Raw genomic sequence first — 14,855 nt, forward strand, 5'->3', positions numbered from 1 at the left:
ATATTAAGGCTAAGATCAAAGAATGGAATATGAGCCATTTCAAGAATATTCATATGGAGAAATTAAGAATTAAGGTTGAGTTGGAAGAAATAACCAATTCTGTTATTACTTCAGGAATGAATGAGGATTTGTTTAATAAAGAAAAATCCCTCACATCTGATCTAAATGAAATCTTTCAGTGTGAGGAAATCCACTGGCAACAAAAATCAAGGGAGTTATGGCTTAAGGAAGGTGATAGAAATACCAAATTCTTCCATAGATCGGCCATTGCTATTCGCAATAGGAATGAAATATCAAAGATTAAGAGACCGGATGGAAACATTGTCAGAAACTATGAGGACATTACGTAGGAAGTTGTAAGATACTTTGAATCTTTAATGAATGGTGGCTGGCAGAATGATCATGAAGCAAGAGTCAGACTTCTTAACTCAATCCCATCCATAATATCTGATAGTCAAAATGCATCTCTCTTTAATCCTATTACAATTGATGAAGTAAGGAAAATTACCTTCTAGTTGAATCCTGTTAAGACTCCTGGCCCTGATGGCTTCCCTGGGGCTTTCTTCCAACAATTCTAGGATATCATTTCTTGAGATCTACACCTAAAAGTAGAAGAATCAAGAAAGAAAATGACTATGTTGGGTGCTATTAATCACACTTTTTGGCTTTAATCCCAAAAAAGAAAAACCCTCAACAAATGAGTGATTTTAGGCCCATTGCTTTATGCAACATGGTCTATAAGATTGTAACAAAGATCATTGCCAACAAATTGAAGCCCCTCCTTAAACACATCATATCGAATGAACAAAGTGGATTTGCCCCTGGAAGATCCATTGTGGAAAGCATTATCATTGCCCATGAAATGCTTCGCACCACTAGGAAAACCAAGGATTCCTACATGATTTTAAAACTGGATATTCTAAAAGCTTATCATATTGTGGATAGGGGTTTCTTAATTAAAGTATTAAATAAATTTGGTTTTTGCAAGGAATGGATCACATGGGTCACAAGTTGTTTATCATCCCCCAAATTCTCCGTTTTGGTTAATGGCTCATCTTATGGCTTCCTTTCCACGTCAAGAGGAATACGACAAGGTGAACCAATGTCATTGTTTTTGTTTATCATAATGTTTGAAGCCTTAAGTCGATTAATAAGAGCTCTTCAACAAGATGATCGATGGCTTGGAGTCAATGTGGAAATAGGGGTTGAAAAAATGACTCACTTACAGTTTGCCGATGATACCATTTTGTTTGGCTCGGCCTGTAGGAGAGAGGAAAGGACAATAAAATCATGCCTCGATGATTATTGTATGGCTTTCAGGCAGAAAATCAATTAGAACAAATCTAAAGTGTTTTTGGTCAATACTCTGATTAACTTGCAAGGTGTCTTATCAAGGATTCTTAATCTCAGAGTTGCAAACTTCCCAGGGAAATTTCTTGGAACTCCCCTCTTCATTGGCAGTAACAGAACTTTGTATTGGAAGCATCTTATTGATAAGTGTAAATCCAAGCTTGCAAATTGGAAAGGCAAGTGGTTATCTTCTGTTGGGAAACTCACTATGATAAAATCAGTCCTCTCTGCGCTACCGGTTTTTTCCATGGCATGTCTAAGATTACTGATGGCAATTGAAGACGAATTGATCTCTATAATGAGAAATTTCCTATGGAATGGCTCGGATGACAAAGGGAAATTTCCTCTAATAGCTTGGAAAAAGATTTGCCAACCAAAAAGGCAAGGGGAGTTAGCATTCGACAAATTTCGATTATGAATTTAGCTATGGGTGCTAAATTGGTTTGGGAAATTTGTAGTGGTGGTAAACAAAAATGGGCAAGGATTCTAAAACATAAATATTTGGAATCCCTGGAGCCAAAAAGCATTCTCACTATAAACAACCCCCCCAGAGGTTCGGCCATCTAGAATTTTATTGTGGAAAGCAGGGAAATCATAAGTGATCAGGTTACCTGGGATGTCAGGAATGGAAGGGATGCCTCCTTTTGGATTGATTCTTGGGCTGGTGAAGCTGCCTCATGTCTCAACTCTTCTCTGCAACCTATTATGGTATTAACTTGTCACCTCTAGGGTCACAATATCTGTGATTATGGTTACCCTATTCAAGAAAATGGCATTGCTAAGTGGAAATGGAACTCCTTGGATCCCTTGGACTTGGATCAGCACTAGAAAGACTTGTTTGCCAACATTCTCAGCAAAAGGGTTATTTTCCCTTCCCCTGATAAAGACATTATTATGTGGTGTGGTTCCTCTGATGGTAAATACAAGGTATATTTTGGTTACAAATTGAAAGAATCAGCTATAGACAAAAAAGATTGGCCTATTAATCTTTTTTGGCATCGACATCTCCTACCCAAAGAAGGTTCATTTGCCTAGCTAGCTTGTCAAAGAAAGATTCTAACTAAATAAAGACTCCATTCAATGGGCATCAATGGACCTAGTAGATGCATTTTATGTCAAGAGCAAGAAGAGACTGCGGATCATCTACTTCTCCACTATAAGTTCTCTAGTCACTGTTGGTGGCATTTCATGGGAAAATTGAGAATCTTTGGCCCCTTCCCATCAGGGTTGGATGAGTGGTTTCTTCAATGGCCTAAACAGGAAGGAAATGCTATATTTGTTGATTTACTTTATATTTTACCATCTCTTCTGATTTGGGAAATTTGGAAAGAAAGGAATCGCAGAATTTTCCAGGGTAAGGAGATGAGTTTAGCGACTCTATGTGGGAAAATTGAGAATCATCTGTCTGAGCTCCTGAATGAGGTTGCTCAATCCAAATCATTAAAGAAAAATATATATATGGACTAGGATTGGAAGATCAAGCTGGTACTTCCAAATCTGCTCATTCCACTGCTTATTGGCAAGGGATCCCTGGTGGATCAGGTCAATCCAAGATTGGGTGTTAAATGCGAAGTGCCAAAGCCTCAGTGGTTCAAGGTAAAATTTGATGGTGCTTCTGCTCATTACCCAGGTCAAAGTGGTATTGGGTGTATATTGAGGAATTCCGATGGTATTTGTATAAAAGAAATCTCTAAAAAGATTGGAGTTGCTACTAATAACGAAGCTAAATTCAGAGTGGCTTTAAGAGGATTGTAGCTAGGGATGGAGATTGTGGTGTAGAGAATTCATCTGGAGGGAGACTCACTAAATGTGGTTAATGTTGTCTGTTGTAACAACACCCCTAGTTAGTGCCTTAACCAGTTGCTTCAACCAGTTTTGGTGCTGCTAGCCACCTTTGATGAATTTTGGATTAGCCATATCTATAGGCAGGGCAATGGAGAGGCTGACAGACTCTCTAAAATGGTGATTACTGATGGTGATCCCCCCTAAGCACTCCGATTGGGTCTTTCTGACTGGTTTGTTATTCCAAATGAGCTTCCACCAGTTGATATGGTCCGATTATCTTGTCGGTGATGGTGCTTTCTGGTTGAGTTTGTCGGTTGTGGTCTCAACTGATTGTCTTCTCCTTCTGGATGATATGTTTCTCTGATTGACCTACCGATGATGGCGCTAATTGGTTGTATTGCCTCCACCAGTTGATATGGACTCCCGATTATCTTACCGATGGTGGTTCTTACCAATTGAGTTACTTGCCAGTTGTGGTCTCCATTTCTCCTTCTGGTTGACATGTTTCTCTGATTGACCTACCGATTGTGGCACAAACCGATTGTATTGCCTCCTCAATTGGGTCTCTATATTTTTTACTTAACCTAATGGTTGTGGTTCCCAGTGGATTGATCGACTGATTGATTTGGCTCACCAGTTAAGGATTCTTCCTGCCACCAAGACGTGGCTCTCTACCATCAATATTGGTTTGTGTCGGTATGTGCCCCATGGCAATTTGACATGTGTGAACCTTTAATTGATATCTAGTTATGACTAGATCTTGTGAGGATATGCATATACTTACTTGAAGGATAAAGACGATCGACATTAAGTTGATGAACTTTATCTCAGAAGATGATTGGTCACTGTCACTTCATGTGTGTGTGTATTCAATAGGCATGAACTACTTGCCAGATGCTCATATCCCCTGGTTTGATGTCTTGCTACTTAAAAAAGGAATGCCCTCATTTCCCCATCAAACAATTGCGTTCTTCGCTCGATGACTTTCAATTGAATCTCCAATTCTCCTTGAAGCTACTTGTCGACAGATGGCCTTCCTAGGCAAAATCACTGATAAACATTTGCAGGAGGTTCTCTACTCTCGACATCCTCTTATACTTCATAGCCTTAAAATGATACTAGGGAAGGAATTCCTTATGGCTTATCACAAGTATAGAACCAATGTTGATATCCCGACCTTTTTCCTTGCAATGCTGATATACATGGGGACTAGTAGGTAGAGAGAAAAGCTTTTAACTCAAATGGTGTTTAAACAATGCCTGCTAGGGGAAATTGATGCCGCATTGGACAACATTGATGGCAACCTGAGAATACCGCTTAACCAAAATTACTATATGTCCTTGGGCAATGGGGTGGAGGTGAGAAAGTTTGTGATTGTGAACTCTTCTGATTATGATGCTCTTCAAGAAACCTGGCTTACCATCATTACGAATATTGAATTTTTGTTTAAGGCGGCAGGCATTCAAAATGGCTTCACGTCAGAATGAGGGGAAAAATATATTCGAGATGAAGGGTTAGCGGGTGCAGAAGGATTTGGCATTCTGGAGAATGGATTTTTGGTTGATGGCAATGTCTTGGGGTTTGGGCTTGGCAAGGAGTGGTTCCCAAATGACTATCGACTCCCTAGGGAGAAGGCTGAATCGGCGGCTCACTCAACCTATGGCACTGAATGCCCAATAATCCTGGATGCAGCTCGTTCTCCCGTGGACAATGACTCTGAAGACTCCCAATGATTCTGGTTGTGTCACCTTTCTCATGATTCTCTATTTTCTATTTATTGTTGTTTGTTTGAAGGCCTTTGGTCGTTTCTGTTATCTACTTCCAGCGTTTGTTGAGTGGTGTTTTCTACTTGTCCAACCTCCATTGTTGGTTTCTTCTTATATGTGGAATAGAGCTAGGGTAAGGGGATTTCTTCCTAGTTCTTTCCCCCTACTGCTCTCACTGAACCAGGCCTTGTATTCTCCTATTTTGATTAATACAAAGGTGTTGCCCCTCTACACCTATTTACTTTTTTTTTTTTTTTTTTAAAGTCTTAAAAAAAATATTTAATTAAAAAATATAACTTTTTTAATTGTTATAATGTTTCCATTTCATATACTTAAATAAATAGCAAGTGGAAAATATAGGAATTATTATCGGAAGCATAATAAAGGTGCCACGAAGAGAAAATAATTACCAATACAAATTAAATTAAAGAGGAGAGATTTGTGTAGAGGAGACAATAAATTATTAAATGCTATGTTGAATTAAAGAAAAGAAAATATAAGTAAATTAGTGAGAGCATGAGTAAGTTATATTTTATTACATAAGATATTATTGGTGAAAATAGTAATTAGTTATAACATGTAAATAGTAAATAAAATAGTTATTAGTGAAACATAAAAAATTTATATGTAAATAGTAAATAATTTCATTTGATAGCAGAATAAAATCATGAAAAATTAAATAGCTTGAATGCCTTCTAATAACTAAAACAAATATATAGCATAATGGATTACCCTGTTTGACTTCTATTTGAAAGATTATGGTTAAAAAATTTAAAATATCAATTAGTCTGTTTTCTCAAGTAAAAATTGCATTAAAAATAAACAGTTATTAGACAATAAATTGGTCAAAATAAAATAGTAATTAGTTATAGCATGTAAATAGTAAATAAACTATAGTTATTAGTGAAAATTAAACATTTTATTTGTAAATATTAAATAATTTGATTTGACAAAATATTAAAATCAGTAGAAATTGAATAGCGTGAATTCTTTTATGTAATCTTGGTAGGTTTTTTAGTCAAATAAATCTTATTATCATTGCTTACTTTTAATAATTGAAAAAAAGTTTATAGCGTAATGGATTGGCATGTTTGACTTTTAATTGAAAGGTTATGGGCTCAATTCCCATTGTCATTAATAAAATTAATGTAAATTTTGTAGCCAATTTATTTTATTTCTTTTTAATGTGCTTTTAATTTATTTTTAATGTGCTTTTAATTATTGACTTTGTTTATTCTTGTGAACTTATTTTTAATGCTATTCATGTTAATTTTATTAGTAAGAAGACATTTAATAGTAAGTGATTTGGAATAATAAATAATTTTTGTATTGAATTAATATGATCTAAAATATGCGTAGCAAGAATGAATTATTCTTATGAAATAGTTATTTGTTATTAGTGATAATTTTAAAGAAACATTTTAAAATGTATAAAATAATTGGTAGATTTTAAATAATATAGTTATAATAAATGATTAAAGAGAGAGAGAGAGGGGAAAAGAAAATGAAGGAGAGATAGAAAGATAAAGATAGAGAGAAGTGATATATATAGATAGGTAGAGAGGGGGGGGGCAGGAGATGGAGATGGAGAGGTAAAAAGATAGAGATAGATGGAGAGATGGAAGAAGAAATATTAGAGGGCAAGGGAGAGGGAGAGATGTATATAGATATAGAAATAGATGATGGGATAGAGTGATAAAGATATAAGAAAATATGAAGAGGGGGAGAGAAAGTTGGGGATAGACAAAGTGATAAACAAATGGAGAGTAGAGATGGAAAAGTGGAGATTGAGAGAGGGAGTGCAAAATAGGGGAAGATAAAGATGGAGAGAGAAAGAGGTATATGCATATGGAAAGGTAAATAAAGAGATAGAAGTATACGAGAATAAAAAGGGAGATAGAGGTAGAGATAGAGAGATAGATGGGGATATAAGGGGGATAAAGAGAGGGAGAGATGGAGAGAGGGAATATAGAGAGGGAGGGAGAGATAGATACAAGTAAAACAATAATAAAGGGGAAGAGAGAGAGGGGGAGGGGGTGAACTAGCTCAATCTATAAAGAGGAAGCAAGAGATAAATAGATTAAAATATAGAGATATATATAAAGAGATATGAAGAGAGGGAGAGACATGGAGAGATAAGGATAGAAAGACTGAGATAGAGGGTCGTAAGAAGATAGGGATAGAGAGGTAGACATAGATGTGGATATGGAGATGGGGAAGAAAAAGGATATATAGAGAAGATAGAGAGAGAAAGAGAGAAATGAGAGGTAGAGATGGAAGAGATGAATACATAGAGGAGAGAGAGGGAGTGGAAGAGAGAGGAGATAGAAAGATAAAATAGAGGAGAGAGGTGTATAGATAAAGAGATAGATAAGGGGGTGGAGAGAGAGAGAGAGAGAGAGAGAGAGAGAGAGAGAGAGAGAGATAATGAACAAATAGGGAGATAGTAAAAGAGAAACAATGGTAGAGAAAGATATGGATAAAAAGAGATAGAGAGGAGTAGGGGAGTGAAAGAAAGAGAGGTAAAGTGAATAAGATGGGCAAGGGAGGGAAGAGATTGTTCAATAGATAAAGAGGGATATATAATTCTTCTATTAATATTTTTGGTTTAAGATGATTTTTCTCATTAATTATCTTTAGTATGTTGATTGTCCATTTGAAAAACATAAATAGATATCTAGATAGATATATACATGTAAGCTAGATATCTTATTCACATGTATTAAATACATGTTGCGGTGTAGATACTACTAGCTTAAATATCTTCTTGAGGCACCCATCTATTCTCAATAACTATTTCAAAATAGTTGCCTCCAAACATATCCTTTGGTGTCATTTAAATAGATATATTAAAGATATCTAAACTAATTAAAAAATAGTTGAATAAAAATATATTATTTATATGAATGAGAAAAAAAATATCAAAAATTTTATTCATAATTAATTATTTATATACAAATATTATCAAAAAAAAAATTATTAACATGAAATTATATACAATAAAAATTAACTTATATTAAAAACTGTTAAATTTTAAAAGATAAAAAGTTACTAAAACTTCGAAAACTTAGTTAAAAACAAATAACCTAATATTGTTATAGACTAAACGCTACTAAGTATCTCTATATATATAATAATATCACTTTTAAAAGAAACGGAAACGGCGAAAAATCACGAGAAAACTTGTCGATAAGTCGCCCAACGGGGGAATGATATGGGGAAGCAATAGTTCAATGAAATGATGGAGTAAGCGTAATGAGAAAAACATCAAATTGCCAAAGTGCACGTCAATATTGATAAGGTCTCCTCGTCCCGTGAGTTGCGGAGAAGGTTTTTTCTGCTCAGTACATATTTTACCACCGAAAGTTAAGCTCAGTCGATCGCGGAGCAGTTCAGTTGGCGTGAAGACTTCTGTACAACATCAATCTTGTCTTTCAAATCCGAAACAACCATTACAACACTTTGAGAGGACACAAATTATGGCGTAGATTGCGCTAGAAAATTAAATTAAAACCGACGCCCACTTACACGTTGCTCTGGTGTGTTTTTAATGGTAAAATAGTTGACTGATTAAGTAAACTACAGCGGATTCACACTTCAATGTCAATGCCGTGGGAAAATGCATAGAGAAAATAGGGTTTATAGGGGCCCCACCATTTGCAGACGCACTGTAGAGTATGTCTTCAGTCGTGAATGGCAAATGCATAATTGAGGGAACACCAAACTATAAATATTCAGTCTTCTGCTTCTTATCTACTCATCGTCTGCTAAGTAGGCAGCTCGGCATTTAGCCAAAATTCCTTGTTTCTTACTCCCAATGGCTCTCCGCACTGAAATCGTAATCTCAATTCTACTCGCTATTGTAGTATCTTGTAATGTGGAGGCGAGGGAAGGTGGTTTCTTCAATCCTCCTGTTCCTGTGAAAGAAAGCGCCCCTTACCTGGATCCCAAAGAGTATTACCCCACGGGTAGGGAGAACAAGTACAATAGCTATTCCGGTGAAGGGCAGGGCAACGGTTACGGAAATGGTGCGGGTGAAGGTGGCGGCTACAAAGAGGGCGTCAATGGCTACGGTACAGGCGCTGAATACACTACACAAAACGGCGGCGGTGCGGGCTACCGCGAAGAAGCTTTTGGCAATGGCGGCGGCTATGGCTCGGGCGAGTGGCACGGTTCCAACGGCGGCGGTGGGTATGGAGAGGGTGGCAAATACGGCGGTTACAATACCCAGTTTGGCAACGGTAATCGCTACGGCACAGGGTATGGTGCTGGCTTCGGTAATGGCAACGGAGAATACGTTCCTAACAACGGTTATAATCAGGAAAATCCTTAGAACACTTTATGATGCTTTTTCTTTTCAATGCCATCCTCTATAGAAAAAACTAAGCAATTATTCCAAACGATGTTTCGTAAGGAGCCGAGGACTGTGATTAGTGACAACGAAATTCCTCCGTATAAATATTTTCTATTACGAAATAGGTTGCAATTACTTGTCTATGCGTGTCATGTGTGAGCAAATTGAGCTTTAATCAAGCTGTATGCCTTCCTTCTTGCAATGTAAGTTTTACCCTGCATTGAGTTGAGCAATATAACAGAATGGCGTCTGCTTATTCTATGGTTTTCCACATATGTGTTTACTGTACTTTGTTATAAACCATTATGGCTGGTCAAAAATTTCATTGTTACATTATTTGAATGAAGCAAGAGCCGAAACCAAGCCTTGAAGCATGACCAAAATGAAGGGCCACTCGATACAATCATGGGCCTTAGCAAAGTCTTTTTTATGAAAAAATAGATGACTATTGATGGTGGTGATCTCATTTCATATCTTTCCAAACTACAAATTTCATACCTTTCCAAACTACACTAAGTGCCACATAGTGGCAAGTACTTGCCCATAGATTTAATATTGTAACAAATAGTAAGATATATTGTAATATTATTTAATTTTATTGCATTTATATCTGATGGAATATTGAATTACATGAAAATAACAAAACAAAAATAAATAATTTCAATATTGTAATAACAAAAATATTGTTATGTTGAATATTATATTAACAATATTACTTTCTTATCAAAAATTTATATTATAAATTGCATGACAATAACCTAATCTTACTAACTAAAATAATATTATTAATTTATATATTTTAGGATAATTGTTAAATTAGTGTTATGTTTAAAGTTATGCTACATTAGGCTTAAGTTAAATCTTTAGTTTATGGTTATGCTAAGAATCAATTACAGATACAAATAGATAGATTTTAGGTTAGATTAAAAGTATTGTCATATAAATAAACACTAAGATTTTTATGTTATTGTATTTTCATTATTAAATTTTTTTCAATTTTTAAAATTATTTTTTTATTATATGATAAATTTTAATATATATATATATATATATATATATATATATATATTATATTGCATATAAGGAGAGAAGACTATTACAAAAACATGTACAGCAGGTCCAAACTTCACAAGTTTAATAGTTTTGCCAAATATAAATAGAGATGTAAAAATTTATACATATGATACTCTAATGTTTAATTCAAAAAGGAGCCACTATGCGGAGCATCCATCCATGAAGTATGTCAATTATCCTTGAACAATTTGCTCTTGCAGAGCATCCATCCATGTGGTCCAACTCCTGAGGCCCTCCATCCAAACAGCTTGTTTTCCATCAAGGAGCTCTGTGAGCATCTGAATCTGATATTGGATAGGGTCTCGTGCTTTGGCCACCTCTGCTCGCAAGGTCTCCAGAGCTAGGTCCACCTTTTTCTTCCCTTTGAGTGTCCTCTTCCATTTATATCCATTTTCCAGCTCGTGAAGGAACATCCTTGCGTTTCCATCCTTTATGAACCTAAAGAACTTGTTCTTTTCTACATTCATCGTTACTGATACCTGCAAGAGAATTTGATGAAGGGTGAGTCCACGAAAAGACTCAGTAAGGGCCCTACTTGAACCCTAAAATTTATCTTCATTTCTTAATTTCCAAATGTGCCATAAAATCTCAAAAGTAAGAACATACCAGAAAAGGTTAGTGTCCTTTTTTAAATCTTTAATATATCCGATTATAACATCAACAATGGTAAATTGAACAGGAAAATAAATACCAAATAATAACTAGATTTCTTTGGCAATGCTACAATCAAAAAATGTCTAATTGATTCAGGAACCCTGCAAATATTACAAATATCACTGCTATTATGATCTTTTATGATTGGTAATCTATTTAAAATCAACAACCATTTAAAACATTTCTCTTTAGGAGTGACAGGGCCACTCCAGAGCCTATTGAACACCTTTTGCCATTGTTCAACTGAAAAGTCTGCAAACCACAGCTTGTTAGTATGGGAAATTATTGCTTCATCATATGTTAGGGTCTTATAAATAACACTAGTTTTAACATTATGAACCAAGATGGCATTATTCCACAAAAGATCCTTACAAAATTCTATATCATTTTTGCATTTCTTGGGTAAAAGCTTCTCACAGGCTTTCTGTAACATATTATATGTGTGTTTATGGGAACTCGGAAGGTTAAATCTAGCTCTAAGGGTATCCCAATCCAGCAGCCAATCATCCTTAATAATATCTTTAAAGCAGCAGATGCCTTTTTCCGCCCATGCTTTGGGAGAGCATCCCTAAGTAAGGGCCAAGGGTTTGGATGAGTGCAAGAGGTTCCACCAAATGGATCTACTTCCATGGATAAACTCATTGTTGCTGACTCTAAAATTGCTGATGAAGGGCTTAACACTACTCCAGGCCTTCCAGATAGACTTGAAGACATTGGACCCTTGTACTGATACCTCGAAGTCTCCAGCCACAAGGCCACAAAAAGGGAGGGATTTCCAAGTTTTGGCATTCTTTGGTACGGCCTTCAAAATATTATTCCTAACCGGTACTTTCCATGGTTCATTCCCATCAAGAGCCTGGAAAATCCATTTTGCTGCAAGAGCAATTCCTTGGATTCTCAAGTCCTTAAGTCCTAGCCCTCCCAGGCTCTTGTCCTTATGGCACCACTCCCATTTAACAGAATGCATTTTTTTTTAACCATTTCCATCAGACCAAAGGAAGGTCCTAATGGTTTTCTATATTTCTAGGATCTGGTAATTAGAGAACATCCATACTGATGAGTAATAAATTTTGTAAGAAAATAGAACTTTTTGGCAAACTTACATTCTCCCGGCAAGTGAAAGATATCTATTATCCCATCTGTTAAGTTTTTTTTCTATTTTGGTTCTAACCCATTGCCACATTTCTTTGAGAGATGGGGATATTGCAAATGAAATTCCTAGGTACCCGACTATCTTGTTAGGTCCTCCCCATTGGATCCCAAACTACTGCAACCAATCCGGAGGCTGCTCCTCCCATCCAAGCATGGTAGATTTGCTTTGTGAAACTTTAGCTCCTGAAATCTCCCCTATAAATTTGATTTTACCTTCTAGGGCTTCCAAGTTATGTTTACTGATATCTAGAAAGAGTGTTGTGTCATCAGCAAATTGTGCATTGATCAATTCCTCCCCATTTGGAAGTTGGATCCCCTGAACTTTAGGAGAGATAGTAGAGTCTCTAAGTATGTAGAATAGGGCATCAGCTGCAATAACAAAGAGAGCATGGGCTAAGGGGCAACCCTGTCTAATGGACCTACCTAGAGAAATATTTTGAGTCAGGGATCCATTAACTTCTACCTAAGTTGAAGCGTCTTTGAGCAAAACCATAATCCATTTACATAATTCTGCTAGAAAACCAAAAGCTTCTAATATAGTCAGAATAAAGCCCCATTCTACCCTGTCGTGTGCTTTTTCAAAATCTAGGACAAACATGGTTGCATTTTGTCCTGAAGTTCTCACCCATTCCATGGCCTCCCAGTTGGTAATTAGATTTTCCAGTATATATCTTCCTTTGATAAAGCCTGTTTGTGTGGAACAAATTAATTTAGGGAGAATATTTTCCAATCTGATCGCTAGAGTTTTGGCCAATATTTTGTAAGAAACATTAAGGAGTGTTATCGGTCTCCAATTTTTGATAAGGGACTTGTCCCCATCCTTAGGAAGTAGTTTGATAATCCCACTATTAATTCATTCCCCTAAAGAGCCAGTGTTAAAGGCCTCAGTGTAAAGCTCATGTAGGTCATGACTCACCCAATCCACATTGGCTTTATAGAATTCTATCCTCAACCCATCCGGGCCTGGAGATTTGTCATTATTCAAGTTCTTGATGGCAGTATTTACTTCTTGTAGAGTGATAGGCCCTTTTAATGCCTGAGCATCTGCCTCTGAGATTTTAGGAGGAATAATCCTTCTACACTTTTCTCTTGCTTCCTAGGAGTTAGCAGAGTCTTCAGATGAGAAGAGACCTTTATAGAATTGGAAGAATGCCTCCTTGATATCTTCCAAGTCCTTAACTTCTTTGTTTTCTACCCAAATCCTACCAATTTGTTCTCTACACTATTTTTGCTTTAGCATATTAAAGAAAAACTTGGATCCTTTGTCCCCAAATTGCATCCAGTGTGCTCGAGCCCTGATTATGGCCCCTCTAGTCTTAGTTTGTTGATGCTTTCTGAGTCTATCCTTGGCCAAGGCTACCTCATGAGTAAGTTCAATACTTCTTGGATTGTCTTGAATCTTAGCTTCACACAAGTGGAAGTTTTTAGCTAGACTTTTCTCTTTCCATCTAAAATCCCTTGCTTTCTTTTTCCCTATGGTTTGAAGCAGCACTTGCCAGCTATCCACATTCTGGTTCCATCTTTCCACACAAGATTTCAACAATCTATTCCTTTTGTTAAACATCCTCACAATCTTAACCGCACTCAACACATCTACATCTAAGAGAAGGCTAGAATTCAAAAAGAACTTATCCTTTGGAGTTTCCTGGTTCTCAAGGTAGTCCCTGAGTCTAACATGACAAATGATAGGATGATGATCTAAAAGAGTGGTCGGAAGAACTGTTACAGGACTACCATTATTGCCTAGGTCAAAAGAGAAATGGTCTTTATTAGCATAAAACCTATCCAGCCTACAAAAGATCTTGTTTTTCCCACTCTGGAAGTTGCACCATGTATACCAAATTTCAGAGTTATCTTTCTTTTTGTAGAAGAGAGGGTCAAATAGTTTTTTCCGATTTTTCAATCTTTCCTAGTGAATTTTTTCCATCCCTTTCCACTCCATGGGCATACCTCCATACTTGTCTTCCCAAGTTTCAACCATGTTAAAGTCACTTCCTACCAACCAGGGGATATCTGGCAATGTGGCAATCCAATCCCATAATGCAATTCTCTCCTTGTAGTCGTTGGGGGTATAAATGGAACAAATTCCAAATCCGAATCCATTATTATCTAGGGACACCTAGACCACTCTATTATATGGTGAGCATCCTTGGTTTACTATACTATATTTCCATCTGGGGTTGATAAGAATTCCAACACCTCCTCTACCTCTGTCATGATTTGAGGAGATCTTGATAGAGTCTTTCCATATAAATTCTAAGTTAACATCCAGGGTAAACTTTACAGCCTTGAGTTCTTGAAGCATAATGAAGTCTACGTTCTTATGTTGGTTGACAAACCTTCTGACCATTTGTTTCCTATCTAGGGATTCTAGACCCCTAATGTTCCTAGAGATGCACTTCATCTAGGTTTAGAGTATTGTTTTATTCTTTGGATGCTTTAAACTTGTTAAAGCATCTCGGGAGGTCTTTCTTCTCCTCATTATTCCTTCTGTTAATAGTGCCCCTATTTTTAGATCCCAGAGGCCTATCCCTTCTTCTCCTAGGGATTGCCTCGGTATTTTCAATATCCAAAGTCCACTCTCCTTCTTCTCCTAGGCACTCTTCTCCTAGGTCCTCCTCATCTATTTCAGACTCCTTCCTAATGATCCCATTGGGGGTCTCCAGGGTCTCAGTACAAGACTCCAAAGCCTTCAAACTATCTGAAAGGTCTAGAATAAC

General features: G+C 36.6%; 1 protein-coding gene across 1 annotated transcript; it reads left to right on the top strand.

Moving 5' to 3' along the window:
• Window positions 1-8,718: 8,718 nt before the first annotated feature.
• Window positions 8,719-9,234, top strand: LOC131075251 (glycine-rich cell wall structural protein 2-like). The gene has a single exon (XM_058012081.2). The coding sequence runs from the start codon at window positions 8,719-8,721 to the stop codon at window positions 9,232-9,234; it is 516 nt and encodes a 171-aa protein (XP_057868064.2).
• Window positions 9,235-14,855: the final 5,621 nt, after the last annotated feature.

Source organism: Cryptomeria japonica, chromosome 3 (genome assembly GCF_030272615.1).
Source record: "Cryptomeria japonica chromosome 3, Sugi_1.0, whole genome shotgun sequence".
In the NCBI taxonomy this organism is placed as follows: domain Eukaryota; kingdom Viridiplantae; phylum Streptophyta; class Pinopsida; order Cupressales; family Cupressaceae; genus Cryptomeria; species Cryptomeria japonica.